The following is a 24,734-nucleotide window of genomic DNA, read 5'->3' as shown; positions in this document are numbered from 1 at the left end:
CTTTAAAGAAGTAGTCCAGTTTCACCTTTGTTGGCTTATAAATTGGCTTCTGAATGTCCTAGAGAGATCAGGTTTGTTTTAATGTACTCCAATCAACAGCCCCTACAACCACAAAAAGGAATGGAGTCATTAGCACTTATGGTTTGTAAACGGCACCCAGAATTATGTTGCACGAAGCACAATTTCACATCATTCTGGGTCCATTTGTGTGAAAACAAGGTCCAATCAGGCTGAAACGTTACAAGAAGGTAGAATCTACTGAGATGTAAGTGATCTGAACGTTTCATGATGATCGCACATTCCTAAGGGGGTCAAACCATGTCCGAAACGTCACCGGACCTGGTGTCAATTTAAAGAAGTAGTCCAGTTACACATTTGTGGGCTTATAACTTGGCTTCTGAATGTCCTAGAGAGATCAGGTTTGTTTTAGTGTACTCCAATCATCAGCCCCTACAACCACAAAAAGGAATGGAGTCATTAGCACTTATGGTTTGTAAATGGCACCCAGAATTATGTTGCACGAAGCACAATTTCACATCATTCTGGGTTCATTTGTGTGAAAACAAGGTCCAATCAGGCTGAAACGTTACAAGAAGGTAGAATCTATTGAGTTGTAAGTGATCTGAACGTTTCATGATGATCGCACATTCCTATAGGGGGTCAAACCATGTCCCAAAGGTCACCGGGCCTGGTGTCACTTTAAAGAAGTAGTCCAGTTACACATTTGTGGGCTTATAACTTGGCTTCTGAATATCCTAGAGAGGTCAGGTTTGTTTTAGAGTACTCAAATTAACAGCCCCCATAACCCCAAAAAGGAATGGAGTCATTAGCACTTATGGTTTTTAAATGGCACCCAGAATTATGTTGCACGAAGCACAATTTTACATCATTCTGGGTTCATTTGTGTGAAAACAAGGTCCAATAAGGCTGAAACGTTACAGGAAGGTAGAATCTATTGAGTTGAAAGTGATCTGAACGTGTCATAATGATAGCACTTTCCTAAGGGGGTCAAACCATGTCCCAAATGTCACCGGATCTGATGTCAATTTAAAGAAGTAGTCCAGTTACACATTTGTGGGCTTATAACTTGGCTTCTGAATGTCCTAGAGAGATCAGGTTTGTTTTAGTGTACTCCAATCAACAGCCCCTACAACCACAAAAAGGAATGGAGTCATTAGCACTTATGGTTTGTAAATGGCACCCAGAATTATGTTGCACGAAGCACAATTTCACATCATTCTGGGTCCATTTGTGTGAAAACAAGGTCCAATCAGGCTGAAACGTTACAAGAAGGTAGAATCTATTGAGTTGTAAGTGATCTGAACGTTTCATGATGATCACACATTCCTATAGGGAGTCAAACCATGTCCCAAAGGTCACCGGGCCTGGTGTCACTTTAAAGAAGTAGTCCAGTTACACATTTGTGGGCTTATAACTTGACTTCTGAATGTCCTAGAGAGATCAGGTTTGTTTTAGTGTACTCCAATCAACAGCCCCTACAAAGACAAAAAGGAATGGAGTCATTAGCACTTATGGTTTGTAAATGGCAACCAGATTTATGTTGCACGAAGCACATTTTCACATCATTTTGGGTCCATTTGTGTGAAAACAAGGTCCAATCAGGCTGAAACGTTACAAGAAGGTAGAATCTACTGAGTTGTAAGTGATCTGAACGTTTCATGATGATCGCACATTCCTAAAGTGGGTCAAACCATGTCCCATAGGTCACCGGGCCTGGTGTCACTTTAAAGAAGTAGTCCAGTTACACCTTTGTTGGCTTACAACTTTGCTTCTGAATGTCCTAGAGAGATCAGGTTTGTTTTAATGTACTCCAATCAACAGCCCCTACAACCACAAAAAGGAATGGAGTCATTAGCACTTATGGTTTGTAAATGGCACCCAGAATTATGTTGCACGAAGCACAATTTCACATCATTCTGGGTCCATTTGTGTGAAAACAAGGTCCAATCAGGCTGAAACGTTACAAGAAGGTAGAATCTACTGAGTTGTAAGTGATCTGAACGTTTCATGATGATCGCACATTCCTATAGGGGTTAAAACCATGTCCCAAAGGTCACCGGGCCTGGTGTCACTTTAAAGAAGTAGTCCAGTTACACATTTGTGGGCTTATAACTTGGCTTCTGAATGTCCTAGAGAGATCAGGTTTGTTTTAGTGTACTCCAATCAACAGCCCCTACAAACACAAAAAGGAATGGAGTCATTAGCACTTATGGTTTGTAAATGGCACCCAGAATTATGTCGCACGAAGCACAATTTCACATCATTCTGGGTTCATTTGTGTGAAAACAAGGTCCAATAAGGCTGAAACATTACAGGAAGGTAGAATCTATTGAGTTGTAAGTGATCTGAACGTGTCATAATGATAGCACTTTCCTAAGGGGGTCAAACCATGTCCCAAATGTCACCGGATCTGGTGTCAATTTAAAGAAGTAGTCCAGTTACACATTTGTGGGCTTATAACTTGGCTTCTGAATGTCCTAGAGAGATCAGGTTTGTTTTAGTGTACTCCAATCAACAGCCCCTACAACCACAAAAAGGAATGGAGTCATTAGCACTTATGGTTTGTAAATGGCACCCAGAATTATGTTGCACGAAGCACAATTTCACATCATTCTGGGTCCATTTGTGTGAAAACAAGGTCCAATCAGGCTGAAACGTTACAGGAAGGTAGAATCTATTGAGTTGTAAGAGATCTGAACGTTTCATGATGGTAGCACTTTCCTAAGGGGGTCAAACCATGTCCGAAATGTCACCGGGCCTGGTGTCACTTTGAAGAAGTAGTCCAGTTACACACTTGTGGGCTTATAACTTGGCTTCTGAATGTCCTAGAGAGGTCAGGTTTGTTTTAGTGTACTCCAATCAACAGCCCCTACATCCACAAAAAGGAATGGAGTCATTAGCACTTATGGTTTTTAAATGGCACCCAGAATTATGTTGCACGAAGCACAATTTCACATCATTCTGGGTCCATTTGTGTGAAAACAAGGTCCAATCAGGCTGAAACGTTACAAGAAGGTAGAATCTATTGAGTTGTAAGTTATCTGAACGTTTCATGATCATCGCACATTCCTATAGGGGGTCAAACCATGTCCCAAATGTCACCAGGCCTGGTGTCACTTTAAAGAAGTAGTCCAGTTACACATTTGTGGGCTTATAACTTGGCTTCTGAATGTCCTAGAGAGATCAGGTTTGTTTTAGTCTACTCCAATCAACAGCCCCTACAACCACAAAAAGGAATGGAGTCATTAGCACTTATGGTTTGTAAATGGCACCCAGAAATTATGTTTCACGAAGCACAATTTCACATCATTCTGGGTCCACTTGTGTGAAAACAAGGTCCAATCAGGCTGAAACGTTACAAGAAGGTAGAATCTATTGAGTTGTAAGTGATCTGAATGTTTCATGATGATCGCACATTCCTATAAGGGGGTCAAACCATGTCCCAAAGGTCACCGGATCTGGTGTCAATTTAAAGAAGAAGTCCAGTTACACATTTGTGGGCTTATAACTTGGCTTCTGAATGTCCTAGAGAGATCAGGTTTGTTTTAGTGTACTCCAATCAACAGCCCCTACAACCACAAAAAGGAATAGAGTCATTAGCACTTATGGTTTTTAAATGGCACCCAGAATTATGTTGCACGAAGCACAATTTCACATCATTCTGGGTTCATTTGTGTGAGAACAAGGTCCAATCAGGCTGAAACGTTACAAGAAGGTAGAATCTACTGAGTTGTAAGTGATCTGAACGTTTCATGATGATCGCACATTCCTATAGGGGATAAAACCATGTCCCAAAGGTCACCGGGCCTGGTGTCACTTTAAAGAAGTAGTCCAGTTACACATTTGTGGGCTTATAACTTGGCTTCTGAATGTCCTAGAGAGATCAGGTTTGTTTTAGTGTACTCCAATCAACAGCCCCTACAATCACAAAAAGAAATGGAGTCATTAGCACTTATGGTTTGTAAATGGCATCCAGAATTATGTTGCACGAAGCACAATTTCACATCATTCTGGGTTCATTTGTGTGAAAACAAGGTCCAATCAGGCTGAAACGTTACAGGAAGGTAGAATCTATTGAGTTGTAAGTGATCTGAACGTTTCATGATGATCACACATTCCTATAGGGGGTCAAACCGTATCCCAAAGGTCACCGGGCCTGAAGTAACTTTAAAGAAGTTGTCCAGTTACACCTTTGTGGGCTTATAACTTGGCTTCTGAATATCCTAGAGAGGTCAGGTTTGTTTTAGAGTACTCCAATTAACAGCCCCTACAACCACAAAAAGGAATGGAGTCATTAGCACTTATATTTCCTAAATGGCACCCAGAATTATGTTGCACGAAGCACAATTTCACATCATTCTGGGTTCATTTGTGTGAAAACAAGGTCCAATCAGGCTGAAACGTTACAGGAAGGTAGAATCTATTGAGTTGTAAGTGATCTGAACGTTTCATGATGATCGCACATTCCTATAGGGGATCAAACCATGTCCCAAAGGTCACCGGGCCTTGTGTCACTTTAAAGAAGTAGTCCAGTTACACACTTGTGGGCTTATAACTTGGCTTCTGAATGTCCTAGAGAGGTCAGGTTTGTTTTAGTGTACTCCAATCAACAGCCCCTACATCCACAAAAAGGAATGGAGTCATTAGCAATTATGGTTTTTAAATGGCACCCAGAATTATGTTGCACGAAGCACAATTTCACATCATTCTGGGTCCATTTGTGTGAAAACAAGGTCCAATCAGGCTGAAACGTTACAAGAAGGTAGAATCTATTGAGTTGTAAGTGATCTTAACGTTTCATTATCATCGCACATTCCTATAGGGGGTCAAACCATGTCCCAAATGTCACCAGGCCTGGTGTCACTTTAAAGAAGTAGTCCAGTTACACATTTGTGGGCTTATAACTTGGCTTCTGAATGTCCTAGAGAGATCAGGTTTGTTTTAGTGTACTCCAATCAACAGCCCCTACAACCACAAAAAGGAAGGGAGTCATTAGCACTTATGGTTTGTAAATGGCACCCCGAATTATGTTGCACGAAGCACAATTTCACATCATTCTGGGTCCATTTGTGTGAGAACAAGGTCCAATCAGGCTGAAACGTTACAGGAAGGTAGAATCTATTGAGTTGTAAGTGATCTGAACGTTTCACGATGATAGCACTTTCCTAAGGGGGTCAAACCATGTCCCAAAGGTCACCGGATCTGGTGTCAATTTAAAGAAGTAGTCTTGTTACACCTTTGTGGGCTTATAACTTGGCTTCTGAATGTCCTAGAGAGATCAGGTTTGTTTTAGTGTACTCCAATCAACAGCCCCTACAACCACAAAAAGGAATGGAGTCATTAGCACTTATGGTTTTTAAATGGCACCCAGAATTATGTTGCACGAAGCACAATTTCACATAATTCTGGGTTCATTTGTGTGAAAACAAGGTCCAATCAGGCTGAAACGTTACAGGAAGGTAGAATCTATTGAGTTGTAAGTGATCTGAATAAGCATGACGATAGCACTTTCCTAAGGGGGTCAAACCATGTCCCAAAGGTCACCGGATCTGGTGTCAATTTAAAGAAGTAGTCCAGTTACACATTTGTGGGCTTATAACTTGGCTTCTGAATGTCCTAGAGAGATCAGGTTTGTTTTAGTGTACTCCAATCAACAGCCCCTACAACCACAAAAAGGAATGGAGTCATTAGCACTTATGGTTTGTAAATGGCACCCAGAATTATGTTGCACGAAGCACAATTTCACATCATTCTGGGTCCATTTGTGTGAAAACAAGGTCCAATCAGGCTGAAACGTTACAAGAAGGTAGAATCTATTGAGTTGTAAGTGATCTGAACGTTTCATGATGATAGCAATTTCCTAAGGGGGTCAAACCATGTCCCAAAGGTCAACGGATCTGGTGTCAATTTAAAGAAGTAGTCCAGTTACACATTTGTGGGCTTATAACTTGGCTTCTGAATGTCCTAGAGAGATCAGGTTTGTTTTAGTGTACTCCAATCAACAGCCCCTACAACCATGTAACGTGAGGAAATATGGGTTTTCTATCACAAAGGTGGTGTTGGACTCAGCTGTGTCAAAGCTGGGTCGCTGAGAACTTTCACCCACAGATTAAGACCTGAACGCCAGCGAGTCTGGGAGGAAACCATAACATCTGCCACCTGCAGTCTACCAGAAGATGTGTTTACATGAGTTGTACCCAGACCAAGTCAAAACATAAAGTTTAAACTTCTTTTTCTTGATTTTAATGTTAAAGTAACCATTATCATTTTGCTCATTATAAATGTGATTAATCAAATGAATGACTATTTAGCTTTGGGGTAATTATAATGGTTTAATGAATCCATTCTTAAATAATGTTGAGAATGTTTGTTACTGACCTTCACACACACTCAAGCACAAACATTCACACACATCCACACACACCTGCTCACAGTAAACTCCAGACACATTTGATGACGCACGTTTGCTTTGAGAAGAGAAAGGTTTTTGGTAAGTTTTCAGTCTTTTGATGCAGTTCGTGTTGGGCCACGAGAGAGAGAGGACTTGTGAACAACCGCTAACGGGGAACGGAGCCCATGGGCTCAATCCCCCCCCCCCCCTCCTCTCATGCTGTTTCTGCCACGCCAGGCAGAATAGCTGAATCGCAACTTCTAACGCAGACTCATTACCGAGTCTTTTGATTTCTGAGTGAATTAACTTAAGAAAGCGCGTCGACAAAACACTTTACCATCAATGTGTACCGAGGACAACTCTGGACCGGGTCGCAGCGCATCTTTGTCTTTTCTTCCAGCCAAGGTGCCCTGGATGAAACATCCTAAGGTGACGCCCCGGATCCGAAAGAGGGTCCAAAAGAATTCGGTGAGACAGAACACGGTGTTTAGCGTTTTGATGCATCTTTTCCAACTAAGAGCCTAAGTTTATTCAAACCATCACTTTTCACTCAGACACCTGGTTCTTCCTGAAGCAAAATCAGATGCACTCACGCACCCATCCCAGCTCATATCACTCTCACCATCACAACATTCTCAATCTTCATAAATTCATCAGAAGGTCTATTTGAGCCAGAACAGCATATCAACTGTTAAAGAGATTGTCCCACAAAGTTACTAATGTTGATTGTATTTCCTGTTTGTCAATTTCAAAATCATTAGTTTAATTTGAAGAATTAAAACTTTTAAACGTCAAACTGGTTTCCTCATTGAACTGAAACACAGACACTCAGATATTATCAGCAGTTTATGGATGAAAACAACCTTTGAGTCTTCTGAACAATATAAAATTTGGTTATTGATTTATTAAAATTAATATTCCGAATTAATACGTAGCATGGTTCCTCTTTCATAAAAGAGCCTAAATCCATAACGCTACATTTAATGGCGAGCGTATCCAGTCTTCTATATCTGCGATTTATCTGATTTCTTACATCTAAAAGCTACAAACAACGCTTTTCTCTGTGTTTCACTTTGATGTCTTATTTTGAAATTAACCGGAAATTGTTCCGTAGAAGTCACTCTTCCGGGAGGCGTCCTGGTGGAAACTTGACGGCGGAAGGTCTCCGATCTCAAATTGACCGCAAATTACAGACCTAACTTTGATTTATCCCATCTTCGCCTTCGGAGCGAACGTGTGAGTTGTGCTTTTGACTAAATTCTGTCCATTTTGACGCGCCGCCGCGTCTCTAATCTAACCTCAGGTCGGACAGCTCCGTTTCCGCTCTGATCATTGCTGGGTGAGCTACCGTGCAGCTTATCCTCAGTTCCTAAAATTATCACTAAATTCTCCGAACCTCAGAACCGAGACTAACTTCTCGGACACCTTTCTTCTCAGTGTGTTGACACTGTGGGCGAGCTATTGTGAAAGAAGTTTCTACTGCATTCAGATTGCGTGCGCTTTTTAAACGGAATGCTCGGTGACACCTGCCGGAGCTTGACTGCTCGGTAAACGTCGTAAAGCGAGGCACAGCCGTTACGCGTTACTGCATTCAGATTGCGTACGTTTTTTTTAAAGTCCGTATTAAAAGTGGAGCGAGATGCCTACTTGTTAATCGGGGAAATTTCAGTCTGGCCGCTACAGACAAAGAACGCTAGGCCTGGCCGGGGAGCTAAGCTAGCGCCACAGTTAGACAAATAGGGCACGCGTCCCGTTAAATTGTCATCATTTCTGGCACAGTCAGTCTGTGTCCTCACAAAACCCGCATTGGCGGTGATTCTTGTAAATCGCTACGGTGTGTAGAATCTACATTTTGCTACGTTTGTCCGTCTGATACCAACACGGCAGCGTAGGGTTTGTTATTTTTTTTATTATTTTTATTTTGGACCGGTGAACGGGTCGGCTTTCACAGCCTCCGTTGCTCGGTTCCATGCCTTTTTCTTCCATCTTGTGAAGTTGTGTGTATTCATTTCTCTATCAACAATTCCTTGTTTTACCCTGTGTCATAAAGTTAAGTAGGCTACGGTCAGTCCTTGTTTGTGTGAGACATATTAAGGAATCTGCCCGGAGTTTTACGTCGGCTCAGAAGGTAAAAACGCGAGTTGCTCTGAACTTAATGGGAGATGGACGAGACACGACAAAATCTTTCTTGCACTGTTACACCTGATGTAAGGTTCTCTGACGTTCTGCTTCCAGAACATGCCAAGACGCAGGAAATTCACCGGCCGAGCATCGCTGGTCCCTCCGCCCGCCCGAACGGGCCCGTTTTAGGCGGGTGCCGCCGGTCGGGAACAGTGGGGACTAGTGGCTGCGGTCCGGTGCCAGCTGCACTGGGTCGGAGGTGGTTCTGGTCTGCACTTCATGTCGTGAATTCAAGCAACATGCTGTTTACAGTCATAACGCTTTTTCTTTACTTTTATTTCTTCCAGGGGGTAAAAAACCCACCATCAACATCAAGGTTTGAAATAAACAACACTTTCTCTGCTGCTTTTAAGCTGAATAAATCTCTTGAACCTATGGTTAACCTCTCTGACAAACAGGTTGTGCTTAACCCTTTGGTTCCTAATGCTTCTCCTCTGTAATCCATGTTAAAGGCTGAACATCTCTCCAGCATGGGTGTGAAATCTTCAGGCTGTGACCCACCGCTTCAGTCAGAGGTCTGTTTTACTCGTCAGTCCGTCTCATGCACAAACCAGCTTCTTTATCGGGGCGTGATGGGAACGTCAGCCGCCGTGAAACGCTTGTGGTCTCCGGACGGAGCTGCCATGCCATTTAAGGGGTTTGTGCCCGGACATCTTGACCTTTATGTGAATGACCTTGTCACTTTTCAGTTTGTGACCTCTGCTAATACGGTGGCCAATTCCTTTCTCCTTTCACAGGGGTGTGACTTAGTCTCGGGCCTCTGTGCCCTCTTTCCTGTGATTTCTCTTACAGGTGACCGCGACGACGCAGAAAACCCTGCGGTTTCCAGCAGTCCTGTGGTCAGTGGCGATATTAAAGGTGGCTCGGTGGTTGCTGCGCACACCTCTCTCACGGGCTCGGGAAGGCAACCCGGCCCGGGAGGTGTAGGTGCGTGCAGTGATGCTCTGCTCGGGGCCCCTCCTGACAAAGGGGGGGTGCTGAGTGGCTCTGAGTTTTCCGTTGCGGACTTCAACCGGTTCGGGGGAACGCCTCCTCCGAGCGGGCGGGTCATTGCAGAAATCGACACTGACCTTCCACCAATTCAGCTGACAACATTGACCTCCGACCCGGAGTTAGGTGCTGCACCTTCTACGGGGCGGAGTTCTAGTCAGTCTGTAAATAATCTGGTTAAACCGGGTTTTTCTGATTCTGTGTGGGAACCTCCATCATTCTTGGGAATAAAGTATTCTTGGTTTCAGTTTTCAGGACAGACCATGTTCCTAAAGCTAGCGACATGTCTGTATCTGATTCTAAACATGGCTAGGTTTGCTTTGACACCCGTGACACAACCATCCTTGGATCACTCCTTTTCAGAACCTCCAAGTCCAACACCTCCAGGTCTTTGGACATCTGAACACCTACTCTTTCAGCACGATTCAGGTGACAATGTGCATCTTCTTGGTAATAGCGCTTTTAAGAGCTTAAGAACTGTTCTTTGTTATGCTTCTCCTGTCTCACAGACACGGCATACGTTTGAGAAACAAAAAGGGGGTGGGGAGCCTCCTCCCGCTTTGCGAGCATCATTTTCGCATTTCCAGTTCACTACCATTTCTGATCACAACAAAGTCGCCTCCGTTAAGCTGCAACCCAACTTTGAGCAGGTAAAATCAGGTTCTGATTTAACAGCTAAACCATCAGCTTCGCTCCAGTTCCAAACGGGACCCTCAGGTAAATTCAAACAAGTTTCCCTGTGGGTTCGTAACACCAGATACAAACAGTTTGATAACCAAATCGCTTATGAGCCTGCTCCCACAGATACGTCCAAACTCGTGTCTCTGTGGGTCCGCAATACCAGATTCAAAACTCTATTCTGACCGACTCTATTCTGACCGGATTCTTTTCCACTGACTGGTGGACCGTTACAAATTCTCTCGTTGTGGGATGAATTTTTAACAAATGTGATATCCTTTGAGTTTTTTTTTCAGGTTACCTGCCTCCAGCCAGGGTCCTGTTACTAACTCACACCTTTAGGGATTACTAACCTACTGATTTACATTTTTAGAACTGATTTACATCTCTATCTTTTTATTAGTGCTTTGTGTAGCATGATTAAATTTGATTACAAATTTAATTTTATTTTGTTGCTATTTCCCTTAAAGGGCCACAAGCCAATTTGCCCTTCATTTTCATGATTATTATTTCTTTTATATACATGCCTTTAATTAGTGCAGCCTGCTGAGTTTCACATATCAGTTAGGATTTACTTTCTTTTATTTGTGTTTTCACTGCATCACGTTTTTACATGACACGTAGAACAGGGTGCAGAACATTTCTTCTTTAGATAATTCACAAAAGGCACCCACATTTTCCCAGAGGCACCCATAGATAGGTTTTGATTGATTTCTTTGTTTTGCATCAAATGCTATCTGTCGTGTGGGCTGTCTCACTTTGTCTCCTTCTCCGAGCTCGTATGGACTACATCCCATCAGAGGGGCCGTCTTCACCATCCTTCAACTGGTTTTCTGTCGCATGGGGCTTCGGTCGTGATTCGAGATGGGTCGAGGTCGTCACTGGACTTCGCCTGGACTACGCCTGAGGAATACTTCATCTGCCCAGCTCCGTGTGGCACACGAGCTGCTTATCCTTTGCATACCTTTGCATTATTGCTGATGAAATTAACTGCTATTGAAATAGCTCTGCTTTCAAGATTTCCTAAGTGGATTACTTTACAATGATTGCAACAGTTTTGGCCTTAATCATCTGATCAGGATAGACTCCCTTCTACACGAGACCTGTGGAGACGCTTCATCGTTCCTGCCTTCATCTGGGATGTCTACCTTCACGAGTACATCACGTTATTGTGTTTGTAACGGCAGGTGGCCTGTGCTTGACCACCATGTCGTCACAAAAAGGGGGGGTATGTAACGTGAGGAAATATGGGTTTTCTATCACAAAGGTGGTGTTGGACTCAGCTGTGTCAAAGCTGGGTCGCTGAGAACTTTCACCCACAGATTAAGACCTGAACGCCAGCGAGTCTGGGAGGAAACCATAACATCTGCCACCTGCAGTCTACCAGAAGATGTGTTTACATGAGTTGTACCCAGACCAAGTCAAAACATAAAGTTTAAACTTCTTTTTCTTGATTTTAATGTTAAAGTAACCATTATCATTTTGCTCATTATAAATGTGATTAATCAAATGAATGACTATTTAGCTTTGGGGTAATTATAATGGTTTAATGAATCCATTCTTAAATAATGTTGAGAATGTTTGTTACTGACCTTCACACACACTCAAGCACAAACATTCACACACATCCACACACACCTGCTCACAGTAAACTCCAGACACATTTGATGACGCACGTTTGCTTTGAGAAGAGAAAGGTTTTTGGTAAGTTTTCAGTCTTTTGATGCAGTTCGTGTTGGGCCACGAGAGAGAGAGGACTTGTGAACAACCGCTAACGGGGAACGGAGCCCATGGGCTCAATCCCCCCCCCCCCCCCCCCCCCTCCTCTCATGCTGTTTCTGCCACGCCAGGCAGAATAGCTGAATCGCAACTTCTAACGCAGACTCATTACCGAGTCTTTTGATTTCTGAGTGAATTAACTTAAGAAAGCGCGTCGACAAAACGCTTTACCATCAACGTGTACCGAGGACAACTCTGGACCGGGTCGCAGCGCATCTTTGTCTTTTCTTCCAGCCAAGGTGCCCTGGATGAAACATCCTAAGGTGACGCCCCGGATCCGAAAGAGGGTCCAAAAGAATTCGGTGAGACAGAACACGGTGTTTAGCGTTTTGATGCATCTTTTCCAACTAAGAGCCTAAGTTTATTCAAACCATCACTTTTCACTCAGACACCTGGTTCTTCCTGAAGCAAAATCAGATGCACTCACGCACCCATCCCAGCTCATATCACTCTCACCATCACAACATTCTCAATCTTCATAAATTCATCAGAAGGTCTATTTGAGCCAGAACAGCATATCAACTGTTAAAGAGATTGTCCCACAAAGTTACTAATGTTGATTGTATTTCCTGTTTGTCAATTTCAAAATCATTAGTTTAATTTGAAGAATTAAAACTTTTAAACGTCAAACTGGTTTCCTCATTGAACTGAAACACAGACACTCAGATATTATCGGCAGTTTATGGATGAAAACAACCTTTGAGTCTTCTGAACAATATAAAATTTGGTTATTGATTTATTAAAATTAATATTCCGAATTAATACGTAGCATGGTTCCTCTTTCATAAAAGAGCCTAAATCCATAACGCTACAACCACAAAAAGGAATGGAGTCATTAGCACTTATGGTTTGTAAATGGCACCCAGAATTATGTTGCACGAAGCACAATTTCACATCATTCTGGGTCCATTTGTGTGAAAACAAGGTTCAATCAGGCTGAAACGTTACAGGAAGGTAGAATCTATTGAGTTGTAAGTGATCTGAACGTTTCATGAGGATATTACTTTCCTAAGGGGGTCAAACCATGTCCCAAAGGTCACCGGATTTGGTGTCAATTTAAAGAAGTAGTCCAGTTACACATTTGTGGGCTTATAACTTGGCTTCTGAATGTCCTTGAGAGATAAGGTTTGTTTTAGTGTATTCCAATCAACAGCCCCTACAACCACAAAAAGGAATGGAGTCATTAGCACTTATGGTTTTTAAATGGCACCCAGAATTATGTTGCACGAAGCACAATTTCACATCATTCTGGGTTCATTTGTGTGAAAACAAGGTTCAATCAGGCAGAAACGTTACAGGAAGGTAGAATCTATTGAGTTGTAAGTGATCTGAACGTTTCATGATGATAGCACATTCCTATAGGGGGTCAAACCATGTCCCAAATGTCACCAGGCCTGGTGTCACTTTAAAGAAGTAGTCCAGTTACACATTTGTGGGCTTATAACTTGGCTTCTGAATGTCCTAGAGAGATCAGGTTTGTTTTAGTGTACTCCAATCAACAGCCCCTACAACCACAAAAAGGAATGGAGTCATTAGCACTTATGGTTTTTAAATGGCACCCAGAATTATGTTGCACGAAGCACAATTTCACATCATTCTGGGTTCATTTGTGTGAAAACAAGGTCCAATAAGGCTGAAACGTTACAAGAACGTAGAATCTATTGAGTTGTAAGTGATCTGAATGTTTCATGATGATCGCACATTCCTATAGGGGGTCAAACCATGTCCCAAAGGTCACCGGGCCTAGTGTCACTTTAAATAAATAGTCCAGTTACACATTTGTGGGCTTATAACTTGGCTTCTGAATGTCCTAGAGAGATCAGGTTTGTTTTAGTCTACTCCAATCAACAGCCCCTACAACCACAAAAAGGAATGGAGTCATTAGCACTTATGGTTTGTAAATGGCACCCAGAATTATGTTGCACGAAGCATAATTTCACATCATTCTGGGTCCACTTGTGTGAAAACAAGGTCCAATCAGGCTGAAACGTTACAAGAAGGTAGAATCTATTGAGTTGTAAGTGATCTGAATGTTTCATGATGATCGCACATTCCTATAAGGGGTCAAACCATGTCCCAAAGGTCACCGGATCTGGTGTCAATTTAAAGAAGTAGTCCAGTTACACATTTGTGGGCTTATAACTTGGCTTCTGAATGTCCTAGAGAGATCAGGTTTGTTTTAGTGTACTCCAATCAACAGCCCCTACAAACACAAAAAGGAATGGAGTCATTAGCACTTATGGTTTGTAAATGGCACCCAGAATTATGTTGCATGAAGCACAATTTCACATCATTCTGGGTTCATTTTTGTGAAAACAAGGTCCATTCAGGCTGAAACGTTACAGGAAGGTAGAATCTATTGAGTTGTAAGGGATCTGAACGTTTCATGATGGTAGCACTTTCCTAAGGGGGTCAAACCATGTCCGAAACGTCACCGGGCCTGGTGTCACTTTGAAGAAGTAGTCCAGTTACACACTTGTGGGCTTATAACTTGGCTTCTGAATGTCCTAGAGAGGTCAGGTTTGTTTTAGTGTACTCCAATCAACAGCCCCTACATCCACAAAAAGGAATGGAGTCATTAGCACTTATGGTTTTTAAATGGCACCCAGAATTATGTTGCACGAAGCACAATTTCACATCATTCTGGGTCCATTTGTGTGAAAACAAGGTCCAATCAGGCTGAAACGTTACAAGAAGGTAGAATCTATTGAGTTGTAAGTTATCTGAACGTTTCATGATCATCGCACATTCCTATAGGGGGTCAAACCATGTCCCAAATGTCACCAGGCCTGGTGTCACTTTAAAGAAGTAGTCCAGTTACACATTTGTGGGCTTATAACTTGGCTTCTGAATGTCCTAGAGAGATCAGGTTTGTTTTAGTGTACTCCAATCAACAGCCCCTACAACCACAAAAAGGAATGGAGTCATTAGCACTTATGGTTTGTAAATGGCACCCAGAAATTATGTTGCACGAAGCACAATTTCACATCATTCTGGGTCCACTTGTGTGAAAACAAGGTCCAATCAGGCTGAAACGTTACAAGAAGGTAGAATCTATTGAGTTGTAAGTGATCTGAATGTTTCATGATGATCGCACATTCCTATAAGGGGGTCAAACCATGTCCCAAAGGTCACCGGATCTGGTGTCAACTTAAAGAAGAAGTCCAGTTACACATTTGTGGGCTTATAACTTGGCTTCTGAATGTCCTAGAGAGATCAGGTTTGTTTTAGTGTACACCAATCAACAGCCCCTACAACCACAAAAAGGAATAGAGTCATTAGCACTTATGGTTTTTAAATGGCACCCAGAATTATGTTGCACGAAGCACAATTTCACATCATTCTGGGTCCATTTGTGTGAAAACAAGGTCCAATCAGGCTTAAACGTTACAAGAAGGTAGAATCTATTGAGTTGTAAGTGATCTGAACGTTTCATGATCATCGCACATTCCTATAGGGGGTCAAACCATGTCCCAAATGTCACCAGGCCTGGTGTCACTTTAAAGAAGTAGTCCAGTTACACATTTGTGGGCTTATAACTTGGCTTCTGAATGTCCTAGAGAGATCAGGTTTGTTTTAGTCTACTCCAATCAACAGCCCCTACAACCACAAAAAGGAATGGAGTCATTAGCACTTATGGTTTGTAAATGGCACCCAGAATTATGTTGCACGAAGCATAATTTCACATCATTCTGGGTCCACTTGTGTGAAAACAAGGTCCAATCAGGCTGAAACGTTACAAGAAGGTAGAATCTATTGAGTTGTAAGTGATCTGAATGTTTCATGATGATCGCACATTCCTATAAGGGGTCAAACCATGTCCCAAAGGTCACCGGATCTGGTGTCAATTTAAAGAAGTAGTCCAGTTACTCATTTGTGGGCTTATAACTTGGCTTCTGAATGTCCTAGAGAGATCAGGTTTGTTTTAGTGTACTCCAATCAACAGCCCCTACAACCACAAAAAGGAATAGAGTCATTAGCACTTATGGTTTTTAAATGGCACCCAGAATTATGTTGCACGAAGCACAATTTCACATCATTCTGGGTTCATTTGTGTGAGAACAAGGTCCAATCAGGCTGAAACGTTACATGAAGGTAGAATCTATTGAGTTGTAAGTGATCCGAACGTTTCATGATGATAGCACTTTCCTAAGGGGGTCAAACCATGTCCCAAAGGTCACCGGGCCTGTTGTCACTTTAAAGAAGTAGTCCAGTTACACATTTGTGGGCTTATAACTTGGCTTCTGAATGTCCTAGAGAGATCAGGTTTGTTTTAGTGTACTCCAATCAACAGCCCCTACAATCACAAAAAGGAATGGAGTCATTAGCACTTATGGTTTGTAAATGGCACCCAGAATTATGTTGCACGAAGCAAAATTTCACATCATTCTGGGTTCATTTGTGTGAAAACAAGGTCCAATCAGGCTGAAACGTTACAGGAAGGTAGAATCTATTGAGTTGTAAGTGATCTGAACGTTTCATGATCGTAGCACTTTCCTAAGGGGGTCAACCCATGTCCGAAACGTCACCGGATCTGGTGTCAATTTAAAGAAGTAGACCAGTTACACATTTGTGGGCTTATAACTTGGCTTCTGAATGTCCTAGAGAGATCAGGTTTGTTTTAGTGTACTCTAATCAACAGCCCCTACAACCACAAAAAGGAATGGAGTCATTAGCACTTATGGTTCTTAAATGGCACCCAGAATTATGTTGCACGAAGCACAATTTCACATCATTCTGGGTTCATTTGTGTGAAAACAAGGTCCAATCAGGCTGAAACATTACAGGAAGGTAGAATCTATTGAGTTGTAAGTGATCTGAACGTTTCATGATGATCGCACATTCCTATAGGGGATCAAACCATGTCCCAAAGGTCACCGGGCCTGGTGTCACTTTAAAGAAGTAGTCCAGTTACACACTTGTGGGCTTATAACTTGGCTTCTGAATGTCCTAGAGAGGTCAGGTTTGTTTTAGTGTACTCCAATCAACAGCCCCTACATCCACAAAAAGGAATGGAGTCATTAGCACTTATGGTTTTTAAATGGCACCCAGAATTATGTTGCACGAAGCACAATTTCACATCATTCTGGGTCCATTTGTGTGAAAACAAGGTCCAATCAGGCTGAAACGTTACAAGAAGGTAGAATCTATTGAGTTGTAAGTGATCTGAACGTTTCATTATCATCGCACATTCCTATAGGGGGTCAAACCATGTCCCAAATGTCACCAGGCCTGGTGTCACTTTAAAGAAGTAGTCCAGTTACACATTTGTGGGCTTATAACTTGGCTTCTGAATGTCCTAGAGAGATCAGGTTTGTTTTAGTCTACTCCAATCAACAGCCCCTACAACCACAAAAAGGAATGGAGTCATTAGCACTTATGGTTTGTAAATGGCACTCCGAATTATGTTGCACGAAGCACAATTTCACATCATTCTGGGTCCATTTGTGTGAGAACAAGGTCCAATCAGGCTGAAACGTTACAGGAAGGTAGAATCTATTGAGTTGTAAGTGATCCGAATGTTTCATGATGATAGCACTTTCCTAAGGGGGTCAAACCATGTCCCAAAGGTCACCGGATCTGGTGTAAATTTAAAGAAGTAGTCCAGTTACACATTTGAGGGATTATAACTTGGCTTCTGAATGTCCTTGAGAGATAAGGTTTGTTTTAGTGTACTCCAATCAACAGCCCCTACAACCACAAAAAGGAATGGAGTCATTAGCACTCATGGTTTTTAAATGGCACCCAGAATTATGTTGCACGAAGCACAATTTCACATCATTCTGGGTCCATTTGTGTGAAAACAAGGTCCAATCAGGCTGAAACGTTACAAGAAGGTAGAATCTATTGAGTTGTAAGTGATCTGAATGTTTCATGATGATCGCACATTCCTATAAGGGGTCAAACCATGTCCCAAAGGTCACCGGATCTGGTGTCAATTTAAAGAAGTAGTCCAGTTACACATTTGTGGGCTTATAACTTGGCTTCTGAATGTCCTAGAGAGATCAGGTTTGTTTTAGTGTACTCCAATCAACAGCCCCTACAACCACAAAAAGGAATGGAGTCATTAGCACTTATGGTTTGTAAATGGCACCCAGAATTATGTTGCACGAAGCACAATTTCACATCATTCTGGGTTCATTTGTGTGAAAACAAGGTTCAATCAGGCTGAAACGTTACAGGAAGGTAGAATCTATTGAGTTGTAAGTGATCTGAACGTTTCATGAGGATAGCACTTTCCTAAGGGGGTCAAACCATGTCCCAAAGGTCACCGGATTTGGTGTCAATTTAAAGAAGTAGTCCAGTTACACATTTGTGGGCTTATAACTTGGCTTCTGAATATCCTAGAGAGGTCAGGTTTGTTTTAGAGTACTCCAATTAACAGCCCCCATTATCACAAAAAGGAATGGAGTCATTAGCACTTATGGTTTGTAAATGGCACCCAGAATTATGTTGCACGAAGCACAATTTCACATCATTCTGGGTCCATTTGTGTGAAAACAAGGTCCAATCAGGCTGAAACGTTAAAAGAAGGTAGAATCTATTGAGTTGTAAGTGATCTGAACGTTTCATGATCATCGCACATTCCTATAGGGGGTCAAACCATGTCCCAAATGTCACCAGGCCTGGTGTCACTTTAAAGAAGTAGTCCAGTTACACATTTGTGGGCTTATAACTTGGCTTCTGAATGTCCTAGAGAGATCAGGTTTGTTTTAGTCTACTCCAATCAACAGCCCCTACAACCACAAAAAGGAATGGAGTCATTAGCACTCATGGTTTGTAAATGGCACCCAGAATTATGTTGCACGAAGCATAATTTCACATCATTCTGGGTCCACTTGTGTGAAAACAAGGTCCAATCAGGCTGAAACGTTACAAGAAGGTAGAATCTATTGAGTTGTAAGTGATCTGAATGTTTCATGATGATCGCACATTCCTATAAGGGGTCAAACCATGTCCCAAAGGTCACCGGATCTGGTGTCAATTTAAAGAAGTAGTCCAGTTACACATTTGTGGGCTTATAACTTGGCTTCTGAATGTCCTAGAGAGATCAGGTTTGTTTTAGTGTACTCCAATCAACAGCCCCTACAAACACAAAAAGGAATGGAGTCATTAGCACTTATGGTTTGTAAATGGCACCCAGAATTATGTTGCACGAAGCACAATTTCACATCATTCTGGGTTCATTTTTGTGAAAACAAGGTCCATTCAGGCTGAAACGTTACAGGAAGGTAGAATCTATTGAGTTGTAAGTGATCTGAACGTTTCATGATGGTAGCACTTTTCTAAGGGGGTCAAACCATGTCCGAAACGTCACCGGGCCTGGTGTCACTTTGAAGAAGTAGTCCAGTTACACACTTGTGGGCTTATAACTTGGCTTCTGAATGTCCTAGAGAGGTCAGGTTTGTTTTAGTGTACTCCAATCAACAGCCCCTACATCCACAATAAGGAATGGAGTCATTAGCACTTATGGTTTTTAAATGGCACCCAGAATTATGTTGCACGAAGCACAATTTCACATCATTCTGGGTCCATTTGTGTGAAAACAAGGTCCAATCAGGCTGAAACGTTACAAGAAGGTAGAATCTATTGAGTTGTAAGTGATCTGAATGTTTCATGATGATCGCACATTCCTATAAGGGGGTCAAACCATGTCCCAAAGGTCACCGGATCTGGTGTCAATTTAAAGAAGAAGTCCAGTTACACATTTGTGGGCTTATAACTTGGCTTCTGAATGTCCTAGAGAGATCAGGTTTGTTTTAGTGTACTCCAATCAACAGCCCCTACAACCACAAAAAGGAATAGAGTCATTAGCACTTATGGTTTGTAAATGGCACCCAGAATTATGTTGCACGAAGCAAAATTTCACATCATTCTGGGTTCATTTGTGTGAAAACAAGGTCCAATCAGGCTGAAACGTTACAGGAAGGTAGAATCTATTGAGTTGTAAGTGATCTGAACGTTTCATGATCGTAGCACTTTCCTAAGGGGGTCAAACCATGTCCGAAACGTCACCGGATCTGGTGTCAATTTAAAGAAGTAGACCAGTTACACATTTGTGGGCTTATAACTTGGCTTCTGAATGTCCTAGAGAGATCAGGTTTGTTTTAGTGTACTCTAATCTACAGCCCCTACAACCACAAAAAGGAATGGAGTCATTAGCACTTATGGTTTGTAAATGGCACCCAGAATTATGTTGCACGAAGCACAATTTCACATAATTCTGGGTCCATTTGTGTGAAAACAAGGTCCAATCAGGCTGAAACGTTACAAGAAGGTAGAATCTATTGAGTTGTGAGTGATCTGAACGTTTCATGATGATCACACATTCCTATAGGGGGTCAAACCGTATCCCAAAGGTCACCGGGCCTGAAGTAACTTTAAAGAAGTAGTCCAGTTACACCTTTGTGGGCTTATAACTTGGCTTCTGAATATCCTAGAGAGGTCAGGTTTGTTTTAGAGTACTCCAATTAACAGCCCCTACAACCACAAAAAGGAATGGAGTCATTAGCACTTATGGTTCTTAAATGGCACCCAGAATTATGTTGCACGAAGCACAATTTCACATCATTCTGGGTTCATTTGTGTGAAAACAAGGTCCAATCAGGCTGAAACATTACAGGAAGGTAGAATCTATTGAGTTGTAAGTGATCTGAACGTTTCATGATGATCGCACATTCCTATAGGGGATCAAACCATGTCCCAAAGGTCACCGGGCCTGGTGTCACTTTAAAGAAGTAGTCCAGTTACACACTTGTGGGCTTATAACTTGGCTTCTGAATGTCCTAGAGAGGTCAGGTTTGTTTTAGTGTACTCCAATCAACAGCCCCTACATCCACAAAAAGGAATGGAGTCATTAGCACTTATGGTTTTTAAATGGCACCCAGAATTATGTTGCACGAAGCACAATTTCACATCATTCTGGGTCCATTTGTGTGAAAACAAGGTCCAATCAGGCTGAAACGTTACAAGAAGGTAGAATCTATTGAGTTGTAAGTGATCTGAACGTTTCATTATCATTGCACATTCCTATAGGGGGTCAAACCATGTCCCAAATGTCACAAGGCCTGGTGTCACTTTAAAGAAGTAGTCCAGTTACACATTTGTGGGCTTATAACTTGGCTTCTGAATGTCCTAGAGAGATCAGGTTTGTTTTAGTCTACTCCAATCAACAGCCCCTACAACCACAAAAAGGAATGGAGTCATTAGCACTTATGGTTTGTAAATGGCACTCCGAATTATGTTGCACGAAGCACAATTTCACATCATTCTGGGTCCATTTGTGTGAGAACAAGGTCCAATCAGGCTGAAACGTTACAGGAAGGTAGAATCTATTGAGTTGTAAGTGATCCGAATGTTTCATGATGATAGCACTTTCCTAAGGGGGTCAAACCATGTCCCAAAGGTCACCGGATCTGGTGTAAATTTAAAGAAGTAGTCCAGTTACACATTTGTGGGCTTATAACTTGGCTTCTGAATGTCCTAGAGAGATCAGGTTTGTTTTAGTGTACTCCAATCAACAGCCCCTACAACCACAAAAAGGAATGGAGTCATTAGCACTTATGGTTTGTATATGGCACCCAGAATTATGTTGCACGAAGCACAATTTCACATCATTCTGGGTTCATTTGTGTGAAAACAAGGTTCAATCAGGCTGAAACGTTACAGGAAGGTAGAATCTATTGAGTTGTAAGTGATCTGAACGTTTCATGAGGATAGCACTTTCCTAAGGGGGTCAAACCATGTCCCAAAGGTCACCGGATTTGGTGTCAATTTAAAGAAGTAGTCCAGTTACACATTTGTGGGCTTATAACTTGGCTTCTGAATGTCCTTGAGAGATAAGGTTTGTTTTAGTGTATTCCAATCAACAGCCCCTACAACCACAAAAAGGAATGGAGTCATTAGCACTTATGGTTTTTAAATGGCACCCAGAATTATGTTGCACGAAGCACAATTTCACATCATTCTGGGTTCATTTGTGTGAAAACAAGGTTCAATCAGGCAGAAACGTTACAGGAAGGTAGAATCTATTGAGTTGTAAGTGATCTGAACGTTTCATGATGATAGCACCTTCCTAAGGGGGTTAAACAATGTCCCAAAGGTCACCGGATCTGGTGTCAATTTAAAAGAAGTAGTCCAGTTACACCTTTGTGGGCTTATAACTTGGCTTCTGAATATCCTAGAGAGGTCAGGTTTGTTTTAGAGTACTCCAATTAACAGCCCCCATTATCACAAAAAGGAATGGAGTCATTAGCACTTATGGTTTGTAAATGGCACCCAGAATTATGTTGCACGAAGCACAATTTCACATCATTCTGGGTCCATTTGTGTGAAAACAAGGTCCAATCAGGCTGAAACGTTAAAAGAAGGTAGAATCTATTGAGTTGTAAGTGATCTGAACGTTTCATGATCATCGCACATTCCTATAGGGGGTCAAACCATGTCCCAAATGTCACCAGGCCTGGTGTCACTTTAAAGAAGTAGTCCAGTTACACATTTGTGGGCTTATAACTTGGCTTCTGAATGTCCTAGAGAGATCAGGTTTGTTTTAGTCTACTCCAATCAACAGCCCCTAAAACCACAAAAAGGAATGGAGTCATTAGCACTTATGGTTTGTAAATGGCACCCAGAATTATGTTGCACGAAGCATAATTTCACATCATTCTGGGTCCACTTGTGTGAAAACAAGGTCCAATCAGGCTGAAACGTTACAAGAAGGTAGAATCTATTGAGTTGTAAGTGATCTGAATGTTTCATGATGATCGCACATTCCTATAAGGGGTCAAACCATGTCCCAAAGGTCACCGGATCTGGTGTCAATTTAAAGAAGTAGTCCAGTTACACATTTGTGGGCTTATAACTTGGCTTCTGAATGTCCTAGAGAGATCAGGTTTGTTTTAGTGTACTCCAATCAACAGCCCCTACAAACACAAAAAGGAATGGAGTCATTAGCACTTATGGTTTGTAAATGGCACCCAGAATTATGTTGCACGAAGCACAATTTCACATCATTCTGGGTTCATTTTTGTGAAAACAAGGTCCATTCAGGCTGAAACGTTACAGGAAGGTAGAATCTATTGAGTTGTAAGTGATCTGAACGTTTCATGATGGTAGCACTTTCCTAAGGGGGTCAAACCATGTCCGAAACGTCACCGGGCCTGGTGTCACTTTGAAGAAGTAGTCCAGTTACACACTTGTGGGCTTATAACTTGGCTTCTGAATGTCCTAGAGAGGTCAGGTTTGTTTTAGTGTACTCCAATCAACAGCCCCTACATCCACAATAAGGAATGGAGTCATTAGCACTTATGGTTTTTAAATGGCACCCAGAATTATGTTGCACGAAGCACAATTTCACATCATTTTGGGTCCATTTGTGTGAAAACAAGGTCCAATCAGGCTGAAACGTTACAAGAAGGTAGAATATATTGAGTTGTAAGTGATCTGAATGTTTCATGATGATCGCACATTCCTATAAGGGGGTCAAACCATGTCCCAAAGGTCACCGGATCTGGTGTCAATTTAAAGAAGAAGTCCAGTTACACATTTGTGGGCTTATAACTTGGCTTCTGAATGTCCTAGAGAGATCAGGTTTGTTTTAGTGTACTCCAATCAACAGCCCCTACAACCACAAAAAGGAATAGAGTCATTAGCACTTATGGTTTTTAAATGGCACCCAGAATTATGTTGCACGAAGCACAATTTCACATCATTCTGGGTCCATTTGTGTGAAAACAAGGTCCAATCAGGCTTAAACGTTACAAGAAGGTAGAATCTATTGAGTTGTAAGTGATCTGAACGTTTCATGATCATCGCACATTCCTATAGGGGGTCAAACCATGTCCCAAATGTCACCAGGCCTGGTGTCACTTTAAAGAAGTAGTCCAGTTACACATTTTTGGGCTTATAACTTGGCTTCTGAATGTCCTAGAGAGATCAGGTTTGTTTTAGTCTACTCCAATCAACAGCCCCTACAACCACAAAAAGGAATGGAGTCATTAGCACGTATGGTTTGTAAATGGCACACAGAATTATGTTGCACGAAGCATAATTTCACATCATTCTGGGTCCACTTGTGTGAAAACAAGGTCCAATCAGGCTGAAACGTTACAAGAAGGTAGAATCTATTGAGTTGTAAGTGATCTGAATGTTTCATGATGATCGCACATTCCTATAAGGGGTCAAACCATGTCCCAAAGGTCACCGGATCTGGTGTCAATTTAAAGAAGTAGTCCAGTTACACATTTGTGGGCTTATAACTTGGCTTCTGGATGTCCTAGAGAGATCAGGTTTGTTTTAGTGTACTCCAATCAACAGCCCCTACAACCACAAAAAGGAATAGAGTCATTAGCACTTATGGTTTTTAAATGGCACCCAGAATTATGTTGCACGAAGCACAATTTCACATCATTCTGGGTTCATTTGTGTGAAAACAAGGTCCAATCAGGCTGAAACTTTACAGGAAGGTAGAATCTATTGAGTTGTAAGTGATCCGAACGTTTCATGATGATAGCACTTTCCTAAGGGGGTCAAACCATGTCCCAAAGGTCACCGGGCCTGTTGTCACTTTAAAGAAGTAGTCCAGTTACACACTTGTGGGCTTATAACTTGGCTTCTGAATGTCCTAGAGAGGTCAGGTTTGTTTTAGTGTACTCCAATCAACAGCCCCTACATCCACAATAAGGAATGGAGTCAT

The 24,734-nt window shown here is 41.9% G+C and overlaps 1 protein-coding gene across 1 annotated transcript; it reads left to right on the top strand.

Annotated features, from left to right (window-relative positions):
• Positions 1–7,688: 7,688 nt before the first annotated feature.
• LOC139063414 (uncharacterized) lies at positions 7,689–12,670 on the top strand. The gene is made up of 2 exons (XM_070545275.1): positions 7,689–8,540; positions 8,648–12,670. The coding sequence occupies exon 2, from the start codon at positions 9,037–9,039 to the stop codon at positions 10,444–10,446; it is 1,410 nt and encodes a 469-aa protein (XP_070401376.1). The 5' UTR covers positions 7,689–8,540; positions 8,648–9,036; the 3' UTR covers positions 10,447–12,670.
• The last annotated feature ends 12,064 nt before the right edge of the window (positions 12,671–24,734 follow it).

The sequence above is a fragment of the Nothobranchius furzeri genome, chromosome 15, assembly GCF_043380555.1.
Source record: "Nothobranchius furzeri strain GRZ-AD chromosome 15, NfurGRZ-RIMD1, whole genome shotgun sequence".
Taxonomy (NCBI): domain Eukaryota; kingdom Metazoa; phylum Chordata; class Actinopteri; order Cyprinodontiformes; family Nothobranchiidae; genus Nothobranchius; species Nothobranchius furzeri.
This window is presented reverse-complemented; position numbering and strand designations above follow the sequence as displayed.